Consider the following 21,490-nt stretch of genomic DNA (forward strand, 5'->3'; position numbering starts at 1 on the left):
TAGCATCCTTCAAAGAATCATCCATACTTTCCAATGTGTGCATTTGTGGGATCTCCTGGCTATTAAACAGATTCCGATGGCTGACTGTACTGAGATGGGGAAGCAAGAATGCAACACAACAGCACAATGCAGGAATGAATGAGGAGCCAATATAAACGGTTCAGGTTCTGTTGATATAATCCTGTCATAATAAATTATTTCCGATAGCCAACTTTTATTGCTTTAAATAATATCATAGTGCAAAATATTCTTTAAAAAAAAGAAATATGTCTAATGTTTGTATTAAAACATCAACATCAACTGACATTTCAATAGTTAAGTTACCATATTTTTCAGAGTATAAGAAGTACCTTTTTTCCTCAAAAAAGAGGCTGAAAATCTGGGTGCGTCTTATACATCGAATACAGCATTTTTGCCTCCTGAACCCCACCCCCTTCACCAAAATGGACATGCATATCCTTATGGAGGCTTTCAGAGAGCTCCTGAGGGCTCGGGAGGGCAGAAATGAGCAAAAAATGGGCCATTTTTCTCCCCCCAACCCCCAGTAGCATTCTATAAGCCTCCATAAGACTATGTATGCATTTTTTTGACAAAAAACGGGCTGTTTTTTGCTCATTTTTGGCACCCACACCTCCCAGGAGCTCTTTAACTGATTGATGAGAATTACATTGATCAAGTGCTATGCCAGCAGAAACACCTTTCTACTGTATTTCTCTCTATCTCTATTTCTCTCTCCCTCTACCTACCTACCTACACATACTTTCTTTCCCTATTTACTGTATTTCTCTCTCTCTCTTTATCTGCCCCCTACCTACTTAACTACTCTCTCTACCTATCTACTGTATTTCTATTTCTCTCTTTATCCCTCTACCTGCCTACCTACCCTCTCTCCCTACCTACCTACTTTATTTCTCTCCCTGTTTCTCTCTCTCTCTGCCTCCCTTTATCTACCTACCTACCTACTGTATTTCTCTCTCTTTCTCTCCCTGTCTATCCCTCTATCTACCTACCTACTTTTTAAAAATTTGCCTCTTCAAAGCCTTCATGTGTCTTATACTTTGGTGCGTCTTATACTCCGAAAAATATGGTAATAAGATATCTCAGTGTTTCTCAACCATAGCAATTTGAAGATGGGTGGACTTCAACTTCCTGACTCCCACATCTATCTAATGTAAAATGACCTAAAAAGTTTTTTTTTATATTGTCAAGATCACCAAGTGTGTTGGCAATAGGTTGAATCTCTCAGTTTCCATTCATTATTCCTATTCCTTCAGGTACTTTGGAAAATAGCTTGACCCCTTCCTCTCTGTGGCAGCCGCTCAAATATTGGAACACTGCTATCATGTCTCCCCGGTCCTTCTCTTCACTAGATTAGCCATGCCCAGTTCCTGTAACCGTTCTTCATATGTTTTAATCTGCAGTCTCCTAATCATCCTGGTTGTTCTCCTCTGCACTTTTTCTAGAGCAGTGGCTCTCAACCCTCCTAATGCTGTGACCCTTTAATACAGTTTCTCATGTTGTGGTGACCCCCAACCATAAGATTATTTTGTTTTCTGTATTTTTTTCAAAAATGTGTTTTCCAATGGTCTTAGGCGACCCCTGTGAAAGGGTTGTTTGACTCCCACAGTGGTCCCGACCCACAGGTTGAGAACCACCGTTCTAGAGTCTCAACATCTTGTTTATAGTGTGGTGACCAAACAATAACACTGGGGGAGAGGAATTGCAAACCCCAATTGCCTTCAATTTGCAACATGAATTTCTAAGAACTCAATGCCTAATTACGTAAGCTTATAACCAAGTGCACATATATTTCAAGGAATTCTTTGTATGGTGAATCATTTGCAAATATATTCTAACCCTTGTTCCAGCTGTGCTTGAAAAGGAGAAAGTAAACATTTTCTGCAAATAAAATTTCTGTTTCTAAAATTTACTATTATATTTACAACAAGCCTTTCTGCTGAAATCAAGATGATTTATAAGAATAAAATGCCAGCCTTTATTTCAAACAGGCCCATGCAGGGTCTACTAGCTTCTATTAAAGTTCCATGTGAACTTAAGAGCAGAACATAGAGTTAATCAGCATTCACCTGTGGCGTCATAGTGATGAAAGAAAAATAAAGCAGATTACTGAAAATAAGTAATAACTTCTCCAGAAAGATCTGGGTCTACAAGAAACTGATGCATTATGTTCTATTCCTTACTGAACTCTGGAATAGAGAGATACAGTATGTCCCCAAACTTTCCAAGGATAATTTTGTTAGGATTTCATGTTTTTTTTAAATATATATTCCATAGATACTAAACATTTCATTGAGTGGCAATACCTAACCCATACTGTATCACTCACATTAATTGCTCTGAGATACACTCCATAGTACTATACTGACAACAGTTGGGCTTTGTGAAGTTCAAAGCATGTATTGTTCATCTGATGATAAGACAACTGGTAACCTCAGAACATTTTGGATCCAACATTACTTAGAAGTTATACATCTTAGTCATTTAGTTCCAGTTGTCACTCTTTGATGGAACCCACAAAACTATCTATAGCAGCACATTTGTCCATAGCACACAACTGCTATTATTAAACCTTGAAAAAAATGATGGCCATGTTGTTCAATGAGTAACCTATGAAGGGAATACAAGAACCTATGATCCTGTCTCAATTACTTTATCGTACACACTGAGAACTAATCATCTTCCATGATGTAGCATAAGTCCATGGGTATTTTCCAGTAAGTCAATAATAAGACTCTTTTTTAAAAAGTTCCGAAAGGTTGGGATTCCTAATGATAAACAAAATAACTTATTATTGAAAGAGTTCAACAATCCTCTTCTTCTGAAACAATAAGAGTTTTAAGTTTTTCAGCTTACCACCTGGGAACTATTTATAAAAGATTAAGGACTGATACTATCACAATACAGGTTACTATGAAACACTGAAGGGCTAGAAGATTGTCTTACAGATATCAATTTCCCTACTGCTTTTTATTCTGGGTTGAGCAATTTTGTACCACTATCGAATCCTTTCTATGAGACAGTAAGGATTGCCTGCTCAGTTTAAAGATCCTGCAAGGTTTTTTCCAACTCATTCTTGTAGACAACACAAAGATATCAGTAGAAAGACAGCCATACTTTACAGGATCGCAAAGCTATTCTATACAGATTATTTTGAAAGTGGAACACTTGAAAAAAGACCAACTCTTCTAATACTCCAGTTCCAAATGTGGTATGTATATCAATATACTAGAGTACTGCAGTGGCTCAGGTGTTGACTTAGAATGAGAACACTCACATTCAAATTCCCCATTTCACTGGTAGTGAAATGGTGGTCATTTTAGGGTCTTTGACTACTAACACTCAGCCAGATCTACATAAGGTAATTAAGGGTAATTAAGAGAAATCTCTATGTAAACTTTGAACCTTTCACAAAAAATAAATGCAATGACCAATACACTTCATGTCACTTTATATAATATCTGTTATCGGCCATAGGCCAAAAAAAAAATCCATTTGACAAGCACAGTTATAACACTATAGGTGGCCCTATATACTAAGAACCAATCAAAATACTTGACTGGACAGTAAGACGCTGTTGGGCTCAAAATCCCAGCAGCCCCAGCCTGGAGTTCATAGGAGTCTCCGCAATGTCTAAACAACATTAAGCAATAAATCAAGAAGCACAAATATGACACCAGTGACATGAAAGCTTTTTTATTGGATTATATTATTATTAAATTTGTTATGGCCACCCATTCCAGGCTCCTCAAATTAAAAACACCCCCCCTTTTTTTTACAATGCTGTAATCCCATTATTCGGGGTAGAGTGACAGTGATTGGATGGAGCTGAGCATTTACTAGCTGGATGCCCTTCCTGACACCATGCAGAGTTCACAGCAGATTTTTTTTCTTTGCGCCCTAGGAGAGAAAAATCTGTTACTACCTAGGATTGAACTTTCAACCCCTCTGAGTGAGAGGCAAGTTTCTTCACACTAGGCCACCATGTATCAAACTATGCAAATAAAACATATATCAACCATATATATGGTTTTATATAAACCATATATCAAACTATGCAATTAAAACATCTTAAAGGAGTGGTTCTCAATTTTTTCTTCACTGCGGACCCCCTAAAAAGCAACCCTAAAAATAACAACAGCCACAAAGACAGGATTTCACAAGCACTCTTATCCCAGATAAGTGGCAGAGCCAGATCTTAAGGGCCTTCTGAAACTAAGACAATGGAGGGGGGCAGAGATGCTGTTCTAAAAGGTGAGAATAACAATAGAGAAATTGTGCTTCCTTAGTCCCACAACATAACAGCAATTGAGGGGAATTGACAGGTCTACCTGAATGTACTGAGTAGGCAGAAACAGTGTTTTTTTTGGGGGGGGGGTTACAATCTGGGTATAAATTTTCTTTTTTTTAAATAAATTTTTTATTTTCAAACAAACAAACACACACACATACAAAACATATAACATAAAAACCTTTTCAACTGCATACAGTGTGTTTATTGATTACAAGGTCTTTCTGCGTCCTTTCCATAGTCATCACTTGAGATTTATAAAAAAAAATCACATATTGTCAATCAAATATTTTTATATACATTATTATTATATTTCATTTGTCTGATTATCACTATTGTTTCTCCATTTTAAACAAGGTATTCTAAATATGTATCCATTTATATGATAGATTCATTATATCATCTTCAATATATCCAATAATAAAGATTTTTTTATATCCTATTCCAAATTCATTCTATTATTTTAGCATTGATAACATTCTCTAATAATTTTCAATTCCATGTTTTTTCCATTATTGGTAGCATCAATCTAATATACATATATACAAATTGTTATAATTGTTAAACATTCATTAAGCACAGCTATTATTACATCCTTTTTATATGAGGCATATTAAATGTGAAGTAAATTTATATTATGGCATTTCATTACATCATCCTGAAATCACCCAATATTACATCTTTATATTTTATTCTATATAGAATTATTTATCTTTTATAAAAAGGCTTTTCAACATCATCTCCATCATTCTCATTTACAGTTTGTATAAAATTTTATATTATCAATCTAGTATATATATATATACATGTTTTATTATCATTATTGATCATTTATTTGACTACAGCTATTATTACTTTCTCTTATACATAGTGCTCAAAGTTTAACTACATTTAACTAAATTTTATTGTGACATTTCATCATCCTGTATCCTTCCAGAAATAGTGCAGTCCAATATCTCTTGCCATTTGTAGAATCTGTATTCTAAGTGTTTTCTTGATTATGTGGACTTCTCTTGACAACTTGTTGTTCATTACATATCCTATAAGGATTCGAAACCCTCCATCTGTTCCTTTCATCAGCTTGACTTTTGTTATCACTGGTGCTTTTGCCAAAATTACTCTCATTGCTTCTTCCAGATTTTCTCTCCTTTCTTCATCTATGTTTTGACATCTGAGATAGAGTTCCAGTTCATCGATCTCTCCTTTCCGTATTTCGCACTTATCATTTCCCTCCGCACTCGATTTGCTGTCAGTGTCAACAATTTTCTTATCACTTTCATATGTCTCTGTGATTTTTTGAACTCTGTCCTCAAATTTCATCATTGTTTTCTAAGTATTCTGAACTCTTTCCTCCGTACTTTCTGTATTTTGATCTGTAATTTAAAGTCTCTTTCAAATCTCTCTCTAATTATTAAGACTTTTTGAATTTCTAACGTAATTTTTTGCAATGTTAGTACCTTTTCTTCTTCATATTGCGCCATTTTTCCAGTTTATAAACACTACCACTAAAACATCCAAGGCTTTTGCTAGGTTTCAAACATTCAGTGAAGTTTTTCAGGTCAAAGCTTTCTCTTTCCTTCAAAGGAACATCTGTATAAACAAAATGTTTTCCACTGACTCTTTCAGTAAACAAAACCCATAGCTTTGTGATATCAGATGTTGACAAGCCTCTAGCCTCCAGATGGCAGTGTTACATCTTTTCCCTCCAAACTCCGAAAGAGAAAAAAATTGTTTAAAGATTACGATCCGGCTGAGCCTTGCGTGAAAATAGACTTTTAATCCACGAATACAAAAAATGGGAAAAGTATAGAGGAAGAAGGGGGAAAAAAGACCAATCCAGTTAAAAGTAAGAGGCATTTGTAAAAAGTCCATCCATAGAAAACAAACAAAATTAAAGTGGAAAAGATAAATGATAGTTTTAAACCAGGGTTAATTCACCGCTTGCTTCTGTCTTCAATTTTATTTTAACTATAAGTCTTCTGGTTTTCTCTTCTCTAATAATAAAGATTTTTCTCACCATTTCGACACACTGTCTCTCCTATTCTGTTTCCATTTCAGGGCCTTTTCCCAACCTTCTGCAGCCATTTTGGCTGCTTCTCTTGTAGCCGGCAAAAAGTGTTTTTCCTGGATCAATCAGAGGCTTTGCGATGACCCTGAGATCAGCAGGACATGCCCTTCTCTATCACCGTTCCTTCAGAATGGTTTAGATCCAAAAAGGATCATCCAGCAACAGAGATATCAACAGCAAACCTGGAGCCCCAAGATTGCATGTCATGTGGGAGTGATGTCAAGCCCCGCCTCCAATCTGGTTATACGTATTCAACCAAGATCAAAGAAAACACAGATAGTACAGGAAACACTACCTTAAATGAAGAGTGCAAACAAGAATCAACCCACAGCGATCAGAAAGGGAAGGTTAGTTCATGCTATTACAAACCTCAAGAGGTAGAACAATGCCATTTTGGTAAAGTGATATTGCTTGCACTGTAATGCATATCTCCTGAAGACACATCCTTGCACAGAAACATGGAACAGGATTACTGAATTCCTAATAAAGGTTCATATGGTTTTCAAACTGTTATTATTGAAATTCAAACTATCAGGTTAAATTGAATCAGAATTTTGGCTACTGGCTGAAACATGTTTAACACAGCACATGCTACACCTTAGGAAATCATTTGGTAAAATAATATGGCTGTTAGTTCAGGACTGCTAATCTACAGATGCCCTAGAACTCAATTTACCATAGTCATGTATGTATATATGTAGGTATATATGCCGGTTTTAGTCCTCCAGAGTCTTCAGAAGCCCTCAGGAGGCTTTCCTGAAGGTTCCGGAGGGTAAAAAACGACACCACGAGCAAACCAGAAGTGACTTCCAGGTTGCTTGTAGGGCCGGTTTAGTCCTATGGAGCCTTCAGGGGCCCTCAGGAGGCTTCCCTGAAGGCTCTGGAGGGTTAAAACCAGCTTTATGAGCAGCCCGGAAGTCAAGTTTGCTCATGGTGTCATTTTTTGCCCCCTGGAACCTTCAGGGAAGCCTCTTGAGGGCTCCTGAAGACTCTGGAGGACTAAAACCAGCCCTATGAGCAACCCGGAAATCACTTGCGGTTTGGTCGTGGTGTCCTTTTTTGCCCTCCGGAGCCTTCAGCCTCCTGAGGGTGAAAAATGGCCTCAAAAGAAGGCCAAAGTCAGCTGGCCTGCGCGCGCATGCACGCTGGCCAGCTTACAGGGCAAGCCTTGCGTGCCTTGACAAATGGCTCCACATGCCACCAGTGGCAGGCGTGCCATAGGTTCGCCATCAGGGATTTATACCATTTATTTATTATTTCTCAAACAGTTAATAGTCATAATATCCTAAGTACTCAAAATCAACACAATTCTTTGCAGTAAACTAAAAATGCGGTATAGATTGAAAATTAATTTACTGGAAGTTAAAGTAGGGCTATAAATAAACTCAAAAAAGTTGTCGGTGTGGAATAACCATGAAAGGTCCAATTCACAGCTGGTGTTGTTATAGTAAAATCTTTATAGAGTGTTAAACAGATCTTTCAGAAGGCAGCAATATCCATTAAATCCAAATTTACAAATTTTGCCTTGATTTATGTCTTTGTTTAATTATGTCATAGTCATAAGTACATCATTTGCAACAAAACCATTTATGGAAAAAAGGCTATAATTAATAGACAACCCCTCCTCCCAAATTTAACAGGTTCCCAGCCTGTTAAATGGAAGTAAGTCTCTGAAAGAAAAATATCTCCACTGTATCTGACCCCTGCTAAACAGAAGACTATTGAGCCTAGAGCTTACTCTATTTCTTACAATTAATGATCATGCATAATTTGCTATTTTATGTAGCCAATCAACAAATACATAAAAGGATTTGAAAGTGGTTTAAGTTTAACAGGAAGTGCAATTTTTGCCAGGTTAGATCAGCTTCTTGAAAAACAGTTTTCTTGATTAACTGCAACAGAAAAACAAACTCTGTGTGTGTGTGTGTGTAACTGCCATTATCAATTATCATTTAAATTTTGCTATTACCTATATTATTTAAATGCGTTACTGTATTTGAAAAACAAGTCTCCTTAAGAGACCTAAAGTCATCACAACCTAATCCCTGTGGAAGTCTTCTTGAAAGTATGCCTCTAAATTTTGTGGGAATGCACCACAGCTGGTCCTTGCTTAGTGACCCTAAGTGGGACCAAAAGTTCTGCCACTAAGCAATATGGTTGTTAAGTACTGACTGTCATCTAGTAATGATGAAGTAATAGGAAGCTTTCTCCAAGTTGACATAGAGCAGGAGTTGGAAACCTTAAATACTCAGAGCCACAAAGATCCTAATTAGAAGCCCCCCCTCCCGTTCAATTCTGGAGCTGACCAGAAGTCCCTCACCATAGAGTCTCCTCCTAGCGCAGCATCCCTTTTTCTCTACCTGTCCTACTGAAAGCCTTATCAATTGTTGAGCCGACCGGCGACAGGGGGTCGCAGCAGAGGGATGAAATAGCCACATGAGGCTCTAGAGCTTCGAGTTGTTGACCGCTGACATAGAAAGTAGCTGTCAGCCAGCTATCCTTTGACAAAGCTCCGGGGGTAGATATCATACCATAGAGATAGGCAAAGTTGTGGTCCTGTATTTATAGTGAAACTCAATAAGTTATTCCAGTATTTCTGGAAGCAAGGACTCATTCTTGCAAAACAGTTCACCCATTTCCATATGACTTTTGTTCGAAGTGTATTAGGCATCAGATAAAGTTCCAGACGCTGAAGTTTTCTCTAAAGAAAGTCTACCATCAGTTCACACACTGCTAATGGGAGCACAGACCCAGTGGACAGATCATGTCATCGATATACTGGATGAGAGCATATTCAAGCAGCTCCTTTTGGGGAACTACCTGCTGAAAAACACTCACAAGAGGGCAGGAAAAAAATAAGAAACATATATTAAAGGTCTCTCTGAAGCTGTAGAACATCTTAGATGAAGGATTTTTTTTTACTGCTTTCCACTATAGCATGTGGATGAATAATCTGCACTAAAGGAAAATACAGTTATTCAACCACAACTTGACTAACTATATTCTATTCAAAGAAGCAAAGTAATGGATGTCAGAAGTTGTTACTCTACTATTTTTGTTATTTTGCTGTGCTAACAGCAAAAAACTGAAATAATTATCAGAATACTTTTTGAGACTCAAAGGAAAAACCACAAGCTGTAGCTACATGCCAAGAGAATATACCGATATTTTCTCAAAAAAAAAAAACCCTGCAAAATGTGCTGTCAAATTTTGCAAAAGACCACACAACAACACATTGATTTTTTAAAATCAGAGAATAGACGTGTCCTGGAGGGGCAGGGAAAGGTTTATTCTTATTTTAAAAGGTCAGACACAGAAAAGAAACAAGGAAGAGGAAGAAAAACCCGTGCTTTACAGTGGAGAAATAAGTACTTTGAAAAGTCTGAACAGCTAGCCATAAAGGTCACAGACTGTCACCAAGATCACCTTACAGTGAAGCTAGATTGGACTGTATATAAATGCTACCATTCTGGTTTTGTGTTAAACAGACCCAACCCTATTGGATAAAGGTTTTAGTTTCATTGATCTTGAGGCACAACCGGGCATGCTGCCAATACTGGTTTTGTTTTGTTTTGTTTTAAAAATCCCTTCTGTAACGGAAGAAGAAAACCAGCTTTGTTGAGCTCCTCCAACAGTCCCAGTTTTAAACACACGTCACATCTGGGCAAAATGTTCATTTCTGGAAATCAATGAACTTTTCAGATGGGTGGGCATGTCGTGCAATAAGAACAGAATAAGGACATCTTTAAAGAAAACCTCAGGCTTGAGAAAACTATATGACTTAAGAAAGTCTTTGAAAAGTGCCTGTTTCAACTCAAGCATGAAACTGAAATGGAAGAGGTTTTTTTTTCATCCCGCCATAAACTCTGCAACAGGAAGAGATGTGGTCAAAGTAGGGCTTAACGGAGCTAAAAAAAAAAAAGACTTATGCACAAATTAAAAGTTCCCCTGGGCATTACAGTTTCTTACCCATTACCATTTTATGTCAATTTTTGATCTGTGATAATTCCATGCTTGGAAGAGCTGATAAATAACATGACTCTTTAAAAGACACGTTTAAGACACTTCTTACATAGCTATGAAATATACTTGTCAAATAGCGGGCATGGCATATGAAAATCCTTATGATCCCTTAAGGACAGCCCCCGTCTAGGTTATGTGATCAGGAAGGAGTAAGTAGAGGGGCTATTCTCAGCAGGCACTCTACTGCTTCAATGGTAGCAATGCGCTGCAGCTGCCATCTGGATCCAACACATTTTTGAACCTGATTTTTTTTTTTTTTTTTTTGCTGTTTTCTCTCCTACTCCAAATTTTGTCCTTTTCTGCTCAATTTTCAGAGTTATCCTGGGAGACAGACAGAAGTCCTAATCTGCTTTATGTACTCAATTTCTAACATACATGGGTTGGGAAAAGTAAATATCATTGGGGGGTCCTCCATTTAAAATATTAAAGAGTTATTTTCAAAAGCCGTATGACTCCACTCCCAACTTCTAAATTATGTTTTATGACCGTCAGGCATACTATTTATGATGTGCACCAGTTTTTATTACAACTAACTACCTTCAAAAGTTTCAGTTTCTATTTTCTATAAGCCCAATTAGTAAATCAAATATAACAGGAGCGGCTCTTCTGGAAGGCAGTTTGGAATAAAACTGTTCAAGGTTAAGTGTCAACTGTTCTTCAAGCTCTCAGTTGGAAACTTTTCTCTGCCCGTTTTCTAAAAATCTTTAACTGGAGGTATCAAGATTTTCATAAGAGACCACGTGTATGTCAGGATGTGCTCTAGTGTTATGGAACAAGAACTGCCTTTTGCTTAATAATTGGCACAATACGACAGATTATCATTTCTGTGCTGTTCTTTTTTAAATTTACTAAATATATAACATAAAACAAAAAAGTGTTCCAGAATCAAACATAAGCTCGGACTGATTCTTTATTAAATTTTCCAAAGGGGGGAAAACACTACACTATCTATCTAGCATGGAAACAGGATATTTGTTCAGTCTCAGTGATTTCCAATACAGATATATTTTATTTAGGATTTAGGATTTTAGGATTTTATTAATATTTGTAGGCCGCCCTTTTCCCTGAGGGGACTCAGGGCGGCTCACATAAAATCGGGGAGGGGGAATACAGACGTTAAACATAGAGACATATAATAAAATAGTAAACAACATACATTCATCATTCGGGAGGGGCAACTATCCTTGTCCCCAGGCCTGACGGGCTAGCCAGTTCTTCAAGGCTGTGCGGAAGGCTTGGACGGTGGAGAGGGTACGAATCTCCATGGGGAGCTCGTTCCAAAGGGTCGGGGCTACTACTGAGAAGGCCCTCCTCCTTGTAGTTGCCAGCCGACATTGGCTGGCCGATGGAATACGGAGGAGGCCTAATCTATGTGATCTTATTGGTCGCAGGGAGGTAATTGGCAGAAGGCGGTCTCTCAAGTATCCAGATCCACTACCATGCAGGGCTTTATGGGTGACCAATAACACCTTGAAGCGCATCCGGAGCTCGACAGGTAGCCAGCGCAGCTCGCGGAGGATAGGTGTTATGTGGGTGAACCGAGGTGCACCCACAATCACTCGCGCGGCCGCGTTCTGTACTAGCTGAAGTCGTCGGATGCTCTTCAAGGGCAGCCCCATGTAGAGCACATTGCAGTATTCCAGCCTAGAGGTCACAAGGGCCCGGGTGACTGTTGTGAGAGCCTCCCGATTCAGGTAGGGTCGCAACTGGCGCACCAGGCGAACCTGGGCGAATGCCCCCCTGGTCACAGCCGTTAAGTGGTGGTCAAATGATAGCTGTGAATCCAGGAGGACTCCCAAGTTGCGAACCCTCTCTGAGGGGTATAAAATTTGACCCCCCAGCCTGAGTGATGGAATATTGATCGAATCTTTGGGAGGGAAACACAACAGCCACTCGGTCTTTTCTGGGTTGAGCACAAGCTTGTTAACCCTCATCCAGTCCATATATTTTATAAAAATTAAAAGCCATTTGCTCTTTTGGGTTAACTTACATTTGCAACATTATTTTATTCAGGAAGACTCCATCTGCTAGATTCATATACAGTGCAAGTTTGTCTTCATTATCATTCCCTAGTAGTCCAAACGTTTTTACCTGCCAGAAAACATAAAATAAAACATTTTAGAAAATGCTTTCAGAAGATGAAACATGCTAATTTTGTTTTGGAAACTGCGTGTTTATATTCATTTGAATTGTTATAAACTAATCATGAAAATGGTTATCGTACTCTTTTTTGTGGCAAAAAACTTGGTTCTGTTGGGCTGGAAGGGATCCATTCTCCAACTATTAAGAGTGATTGGAAGAATCCACATCTCCTTCTATATTAGAACAGGAATCCCATTTAGCGGAAATGTGTACTCTCCTTGCTATTTTGCCCATGATATCTGCAGCCATAGTAGTAGTGATAAGGTGAAGGTACATAAAAAACTCCTATTTCTTTTACAGAAAAAGAAATATCCATGATTATCTCTGCTATTTTTTTTTACCTTCAGTTCAATTATGTCTGATTCTCAGAGACTGTCTGAACATATCCCCACAGTTTTCTTGGCAAGGGTTTTCAGAAGTAGTTTGCCATTCCTATGGCTGAGAGAATAATAATAATAATAAAGTGATTGCTCTAGGTCAGCGATGGCGAACCTTTTTTGGCTTGCGTGCCATAAGGGGGGGAGCGCAGGGGAGTCATGTGCGGGAGTGCCACACCCATAATGCAATGTACGACACCCCCCAGTGCACATGTGCGCACTACAGGTGTGACCAACCATTTTTTGCATGCTTTTTTCATCCTCCCCAGCCTCCAGAGGCTTTATAGGAGCCTGGGGAGGGCGAAAACAGCCCCCCCGCCCCCCCCGGAGGCCCTCCAGAGGCTTCAGGGACCTTCAGGAGGCTTCCCTGAAGCCTCCGGAGCAGTCAAAACAACCTCCGAATAAACCAGAAGTCACTTCCAGGTTGCTCGGAGGGTCATTTTTGACTGCTCCGGAGGCTTCAGGGAAGCCTCCGGAAGGTCCCTGAAGCCTTCGGAGCGCTTAAAACAACCCTCTGAGCAAACCAGAAGTCCGTTCCCGAACCAGAAGTCCGTTCCTGAAGCTCATGAAGCCTCCGGAGGGCCTCCTGGGGAGGCAGGGAGGCTCTTTTTGCCCTCCCCAGGCTCCTATAAAGCCTCTGGAGCCTGGGGAGGGCGAAAAATGGCTTTAAAAAGGGTGAACTCAGCTGGCCAGCACGTGCATGCGCGCTGGCCAGCTGACAGTGCAGCGCCTCGCGTGCCCTGACAAATGGATCCGTGTGCCACCTGTGGCACGCGTGCCATAGGTTCACCATCCCGGCTCTAGGTTATTGCTCTGGTGGCTTTGTGCCTAAGGTGGAACTAGACTTCACAGTCTCCCACAGCCTGATGCTTTAACCACTATACCAAACTGGCTCCCTATCTCTGCTATAAATCTATTCAAAATTCATCTCATCCAGATTTAGTTTTCTTCCAAGATCTTTGTTAAATTTATTCCACTGCTCCTTAAAAAGAATCTGTTTATCATGAAATTTTTGTTAGCCACTTATAAGCAGAACAATTCTGCTAAAATATAAACATGTTTGGTTTTTTCCAATGTAACCTTGTAACACAGCACTTATCTTGCTCCTGCTACATTATTAAGAGTTTCCATATCGGATTCTTTCGAGTCCTGATCTATACATGTCACAACATGGAACAAGAAGTCAAACTGCAGGTATATTACTGAATTTTGGAGTAAGAATTTCCTGCAAACAAGAACTACAACCAGAAGAAATGCACTAGCTAGTTCATTGAGTATTGTGTACATTTTTATTAGGACTATTTAAGGGAATTTCACTACTCTCTTATTATTTCTGCACCATGTAATAAAATCAGGGTCAAGTTAGTGTTTGACTACAAAAAGCAGAGGAAAAATATTTGGTCATGTCAGATTGGTTTGCTTTTCCTTTTTTCCCAAATGCTGGTTTGGTAAAGACACTTTTAAATTTTGCTGAAATCAAAGGAAGAGATAATACATGGCTAAGCCTGGCATCAGAGGTGGTTCCACCACAAAAGCGCGTAGGACAAAAGCGCGCTCGACAAAAGCGCGCTGTGACGTCATCACAGCGCGACGAAAAAGATCGAAAAAATGTAAAAATAAAGCTAAAACCTTCCCCTAACCCCCCCAAACCTAACCCTAAACCTAACCCTAAACCTAACTCTTAACCTAACCCTAAACCTAACCCTAAACCTAACCGTTAAAGTAACGAAAAACCTAACGCTAACCCTTATCCTAACCCTAACGCTAACGCTCTAAAGCTAACCCTAACCCTTAACCTAACCCTAACCCTTACCTTTATGTGAATCGGCTTGCTTTAATTTAATTTTTATTAATTTTTATTTGAATTTTTCGATCTTTTTCGTCGCGCTGTGATGACGTCAAAGGTGCGATTTTGTCAATCGCGCTTTTGCCGTCCGCGCTTTTGACGGGTCACGTCAGAGGTAGCATATTTGCAGGGGTTTTATGTTTCCCTGCAAATGTGCACGTTTTGTATAAACACCTGTAAATTAAAAGCCTATCCACAAATCACCATCCTTCCATCTGCTCCGATGATTTCAATAATTTATTTTATAAAATCTATGGTATCCTTAAAAGGCATTGGTTCCTAGTACCAATCTCAGAAACATTTCCTCCTAAGTGGACCCACTTCCTTCTAACATAAAGGAGACTGATTAATCAAGTAAAATTCTATCCCTAGACCAGAAAACCAATTGGATATATGTCTAAATGGAATGCAGCAATATACCTGTACAAGTAAAACTTCTACAAAGTGGCCAGCACACACCATATAAAAATCATATGTACAACAATGAGGCATGCATGCACACCCACGATTCTAATGTAAAGGAGTACAGCACAGAAGGCAGCATAAAGGAAGTTACAGTCAAATACAGTCTTACAAAAAGTGTTCAAGTGCAATGTACATAATGACTAATCCAAAGTCGTTAATGATTTACACAAGATTTGTACATTAATTAAAATATTTTTCTTTACAACGTGTGATAGAACCATGTATTTTACAACGGAGAAACCTATCTAATTAAAAAGGGGGGGGAGCTCCCCCTTTTAATCCATGACACCTTGCTGCCATATCGACAAGAAAACATAAACTACTTTCTTTCAGAACCAAAAGGCGGAACTTCCAACAATACGGGTTTTTTGCTCTCTGCCCTCGGTCTGGCTTTTGATCCGGTTAGTCAACATTGCCAATAAGTTATTGCATTGGCAATAACTTACGGTCCGGAGAAACCACCCTTTCTCATTTATTTCCGCTGAAATAACCGTTTCGCCAGCGCGTCCAATTAATTTGCTGCCCCTCGGAAGGCCAGAGAAAAGTCTCACCGACCAAGGCACAGCCCGACTTTTGATGCTTACCGCTCCCAATTCACTGCCTCCCCCCCTTGCTGGCCAGACAGCGCGCTTTCTCAGGTGGCCGGCCGGTGCGCCACGAGGAAAGACGCTTTCCTCTCATCCCAAACTTTTTCCCTCTCCCTCACCCTAGCCGAGCGCTCAGTCCGCCCTTCGTTGCCCAGAAAACGGTTCTGCAACGCCAGGCCACTTTGCAAACTCACCCAGGTCACCAAAGGGCTCTGGAGGAAGAGTTCCAGGAGCTCGGAAACGGTCACATCCATCTTGCCTCAGAAGGAAAAGCTCCGCGTTTGCTTTGGATCCGAGAGCAGGCGGCGGCGGCTGGGAAAGGGCTCAGCCTGGGAACAAAGGCGCGGAGCCCATGGCCCAGAAAGCAGTCGCTTGCTTAGGGGAACAATGCGAGGTTCATCTCCTTTCCCCTCCCCCTAGGCGAGAGTGGGGAGGGACGCGCGATCAGCTCCCTCCCCTCCTTCCCCACTTTCGCTGGGGGGAGGGGAAGCAGCCGCCCGTTCACAACCTGCCGAGGGGGAAGGCAAGGGGCGGCCGAGTAGCCGGTCAGCGGATAGTAGCAACGGGACAGAACTGCTTGCAACAGATTTTGTGGCTTCTGATCGTCGCGAGTATGTTTTTCCCCCCTGCTGTTGCTGCCGCCGTCGCCACCCAAGAGTTTGTACTTCTTTGAGGAGAATAAAAGCGAGCTTTATAACCGGCAGCTTTGGCAAGTTTTGTTCGGTTTCTCGCGGAAGGTCGAAAGCGAGAAGTGAAGGGGCGCCACGGTTCGCGTTCGCGCGCTCGAGCCCCCCAATCCTTATACAGGGCGACAGGACGTGCCGAGCGCCGGAGTTACTACCTGTAGGAAGGACGCGCGCTTTTCTCTTAGGTTGGAAACGGGGAGGGGAGGGAGAGAGAGAAAGAGGCAAGCGGGAGGAGTCGGAGGGAGGAGGGGGGGTAAGAAAAACATGTTGATCGACGTAGCGGGTTGCAAATGACAATCTGGGGGAAAGGTTTGAAGTGACCAATAGAAGTGGCTTGCAGTCGAATTGGGCTGGAAAGGTGTTCTCAATGAAGCCCTTGGAGGCGGGGATGGATGGGAGCGTGTTTGGGGGGGGGGGGGAAATAAAGTAGGTACAGGAAATGGGGGATCACGCATCGAGAAGACCCCGCACTCTTCTTCGCGAGCGATCCTGGTAGCCAGCTGACTTGCGAAGTTAGAGCAAGTCCAGCCATTTTCGAGCAGATAAATCCAGCTACCGCAACGCCCAGCTTTTGCATCGGGAGCAGAAGAGAGCGTGGGTGCCACGGAGATTGTGTGGAGGGGAGTGCGGCGTCCGTGGCTGGCACCTCTGACGGCTGGCCTCCCTGGGGGAAGCCGAGGAGGAGTTCGCTCTGTCGGGAGAGGAAAGGGACGAGCCCCATTGCGCGTGAAGCAACGGATGGCCCTGAGCGACCAGGGGAAAGGAGAACGATTCTGGCTGCTTAAATTTGGCAGTAACTGGAGGGATCGGCCAATCTTGTTTTCAACACAAAACCCACCGTAGCAGCCGAACATCCCCCCCCCCTCCACATACAGACAACCGTGTCGTCCTTTGGCGCCCCAGGATGTTTTTCTTCCGTGCTAACTAACGGCCTTTGCTAACAGCGCTGCAACTTTTTAGGTTTCCCTATTGGGTTTAAATATGAACTTATGCCTCCTTCCCCCCAAAAAAACACCCGTCCAAAGCGCAAAGGGTAAAAAGTGGACAAGTGATCCTTTAGAATTAGATAGTTTTGAGAATAAATCTAGAGAGGGTGATGGCGAATGCAGATTACAGCTGTTGCTGAAACTGCAGCTCTTTATGGTGGGAACCATAAAGACAACATCCGGTTGTCCTTGGCTTTTGCTGTGTGCAACGAAGCTCTTTCCTAGTAGTTATCTTCAGAAATAGTTTTAAATAATAAAACATTTAAAAGGGCCTTAATAACTTGCTTTCTTCTTATTAATATAGAATGTATTATTACCTTCTATAGGAGTGGTAGATTCGTATTTAGTTAGACCAGCAGCGATTGGAAGGAATGGAGACAAATACACAATATACAAAAAAAAGGATAATTGTGGTTTTGTTCACACAACACACTCCCTTGTGATTTATGGTAGTAATACAAATTTATGTTTGATGTATGCTGCCCAGAGTCACTTGTTGAGATGGGTGATTGTAGAAATCTGGATTTCTGGATTTGTGTAATATGCAGGATTTCTGGATTTGTGTAATATGCAGAATGTATAATACTGTAGAAACACAGTCCAGCAAATAACATTAGGTTTTAATAGATTTAGCAGAAGCAAAATAACTACGGTAGATTATCTCTTTTAGAACTCAAAGGGAAAGTACTTTTAACTGAAAGGTCAATTATAATGCAAATTCCATATCATACCATTTCCTCAAACACAGGATAGTCAACATTGGTTTGCTAAATTAAATAACTGAGCTATAAACAGCTCACTTACTTTTAACTTAGTATGTTGTATGAACTCATTCTTTAACTAGTCTAGTGCTACTGAGGAGGACATTGGTGCTAAAAATAAATGCTTGTCTAGAGCAGAGGTGTCAAACTCGATTTCATTGAGGGACGCATTAGGGTTGTGTTTGACATTGGGGGACTGTGGTGAGTGTGGCCAGGGTAGGCATGGCCAGCTCGACATCACTCTGTCGGGTGCCTGTGGTGGCCCATGTGCTCTGCCAGTGAAAACGGACTCCCAAGCTCTGTTTTCGCTGTCGGAGGGCTGCAGGAGGCTGTGGCAGCCAAAAACAGGTCAGGATCCTGTTTTTGCTGGCAGAAGCACCATGGGCTGCTCCTTTGCTGTTCCCAGGGCAGCTGTAAGTATCTAAGTATCCCGTGGGCTGGATCCGGGCCCTGGGCCTTGAGTTTGACACCCCTGGTCTAGAGCATCCTTCAGCCCCAACTCATTATTCCAGTCCGTAGAATTAATGGACATATTGTTTGAGTTAAATAAAAAGTGTAATCTTCACATCTGGAGGGCATGAGAGTGGGTTAACCACGTATGGTCACCCGGGTATTTCAGTAGGAAGAATGTCCTTCCCAATTTTCTCTTGTCTGAGGTGTTTAACCTCTGGAAGCATAACAAGTTGTCTTTTACAGGGAAGTTCAATTAGTGTTTGACTTATTGTGTATTGGAATATGGTTTAAAACTTCCCTATTTTATCCTTCCTTCTGACCTTGTCCTTAAAATTAACTGATAAGGACAGAGATGTACTAGCTGCACTTTTGAAAATTTAAAAGTTTCGCAGCCTTGCCAAGGTAGGCTTCAGCTCCTAGTATTCCGGTAAAGAAATGCTTTTACAGCTACTGTATAAATCACAATCCACCCAGTGGATTTGTTAAAAATGATTTCAAAAGATATTTTAATACTAATATAGCATTAATTTAAAATATATTCATCTCAAACATTTTAACTACTGTGATATCTAGCCAGATGTTTTTAGAGGAGAACTTAAAAAACAAACAAGATAGGTGTCATGGTAAAGATTCCCCCTCTCACATGTGCTAGTTGTTCCCAACTCTAGGGGGCGTTGCTCATCTCCATTTCAAAGCTGAAGAGCCAGCGCTGTCCAAAGACGTCTCTGTGGTCATGTGGCCAGCATGACTAGACGCCGAAGCTGCATGGAACGCTGTTACTTTCCCACCAAAGGTGATTGCTAGTTTTCTACTTGCATTTTTATGTACTTTCGAACTGCTTGGTTAGCAGAAGCTGGGACAAGTAGTGGGAGCGCACTCCGCTACGCGGCGCTAGGGATTCAAAACGCTGACCTTTCTGATTGACAAGCTCAGTGTCTTAGCCACGGAGCCACCACGTCCCTTTTAGGTGTCATGTGTAGCACAATCAAAGCTTTGTCCCTCCTTCCCAACACCTTATATCCTGCATGCTGGGGAATCCTGGGATTTGAAGTCCACAAGTTGCCAAGGTTGAGAAATATAATTTGACTGGAAAAAAAAGGTTTTAAAAGATGGACCTAAGGCATTTGGGGGAAGCTATGTATTGAACAGGTAGGTAATTTGTTATTGGAAGCCGAGAACAATGTCTTGTCTTAATAAATACATGCCAATCAGATAGGAAATCACTTCCTGTTTTATCATAGTCCTGACCCTGAACTGATTTTCCCAAATCAGTAATGTTGGAAATTTGAATCTGCATTATTTTCTATTGCTAATAAGTACAATGAGACAGCCAGACTTCTAACATTTCAGAGGCACTATTGTGTATGGATATCAGGAAATAGTTGCAGCTTTGGAAATTGTAGTCTAATTGACAATCAGGAAATGCCTGTATATACAGTTGGACGGTGATCAAATATGATCAGCTAATTTGCCTTATTTTCAAGGTTATGCTTAGTTTTGATTGGTGGAACTGACTTTTTTTTTTAAAGGAACTCCCTCCATGGCATAGTTTCATAAATTATTGTTTTAGAGCATGGAATAGCAGGAAGGGGATCTGTTGCTTTTACCACATTACTGTTCAGCATTGCAAGACGCACAAATGAAGCAGGAACTTTAATGACAAATTTGGCAGGCACTGCATTACAGTTCAGTGAGTTGCCCCTCAAGCATACTGTATCAATTTTTCTTTCTTCCATTTCTCTTCTTAAATAACTGATACTGTTTCTTTGATGACATTATTTGACACCTGTCCATGTCTCAGGAAAATGTTTTTTAAATAAAAATGTGGATACTTTTTAGATTTTTTTCTGCAAATTAATAATAGTCTCTATGAATTTCATCCAGTCTTTGTGTTTCTGGTTTATAGAACATCAGGAGAGAAGCTACTGGAAATTTGAAGAAGAGTGAAAATTATATAAAAGAAACATTTGGGCTTTGTGGGGATATACCAAGTGGTTTGATTTCATACATAGTATCTACCAACTTTGATACAAATATAATTCTGGTGTCTTAAAAACTAATACATCATGGAACTGAAGCTTTAAACATGGTGATTTATCTTACAAAAGATAAACTAGGTGCATTTTACAGTAACAAAGACCTTACAGTAGTATATTTGCACCATCTAGTGGTTATTATGACAAAAAAAATATCCTAGTGACCATAGCAAATGGGGAATTTCAAACAAAAGACACATAAAGACAAAAGTGATGCAAACCATCCTCCCAGATTGAAAATAGGCATCGCTTGCAGCTGGATAAACTGTTTCAGCAAGTATTTGCTTATTCTGTTCTGAATGGTTGCTTTGTTACATTAAATGTTTGCTTTTAACAAACACTTTTAACTGTTGCGCTTTCATCAGTACCTTTCCTGGCTTGTATTTTTGTTATTTGTTATGTTATTAGCCCTCATGTACCGTGGCACAACATAACCGCGGTAGACTAAAGCGCGCCCACAACAGCGCGCCCACAACAGCGCGCCGACAGAAGCGCGATTTAACTTAAGGTAAGGTTTAGGATTAGGTTTAGGGTAGGTTTAGGGTAGGTTTAGCGTTAGGGTTAGGGTTAGGTTTAGGGTTATTTTTACGGTTATGTTACAGCGCGCTTCTATCGGGGCGCTGTTGTTGTCACGCTGTTGTCGCATGGTTTTGACGGTGCGGTTTTGTCCCCGCGCTTTAGTCACACGCGCTTTAGTCTACCGCGGTTTTGTGGTGGAACCCTCATGTACGTATGTATGTACATATACATA

At 40.6% G+C, this 21,490-nt stretch overlaps 1 protein-coding gene across 2 annotated transcripts in view; it reads right to left on the minus strand.

The window, feature by feature from the left end:
* CCDC88C (coiled-coil and HOOK domain protein 88C) overlaps window positions 1–16,669 on the minus strand; it is a 98,497-nt gene extending 81,828 nt beyond the window's left edge. For both annotated transcript variants that reach the window (XM_087725546.1, XM_087725541.1), the window contains exons 1-2: window positions 16,012–16,669; window positions 12,391–12,491 (exon numbers count right to left, since the gene is read on the minus strand). In XM_087725546.1, coding sequence (XP_087581672.1) covers window positions 12,391–12,491; window positions 16,012–16,071 — 161 coding nt within the window. In that variant the 5' untranslated portion in view covers window positions 16,072–16,669. The remainder of the gene's footprint in view (window positions 1–12,390; window positions 12,492–16,011) is intronic.
* Window positions 16,670–21,490: the final 4,821 nt, after the last annotated feature.

The sequence above is a fragment of the Thamnophis sirtalis genome, unplaced genomic scaffold (assembly GCF_051295495.1).
Source record: "Thamnophis sirtalis isolate CommonGarterSnake01/CBP01778 unplaced genomic scaffold, rThaSir2_p1.2 scaffold_1, whole genome shotgun sequence".
Taxonomy (NCBI): Eukaryota; Metazoa; Chordata; class Lepidosauria; order Squamata; family Natricidae; genus Thamnophis; species Thamnophis sirtalis.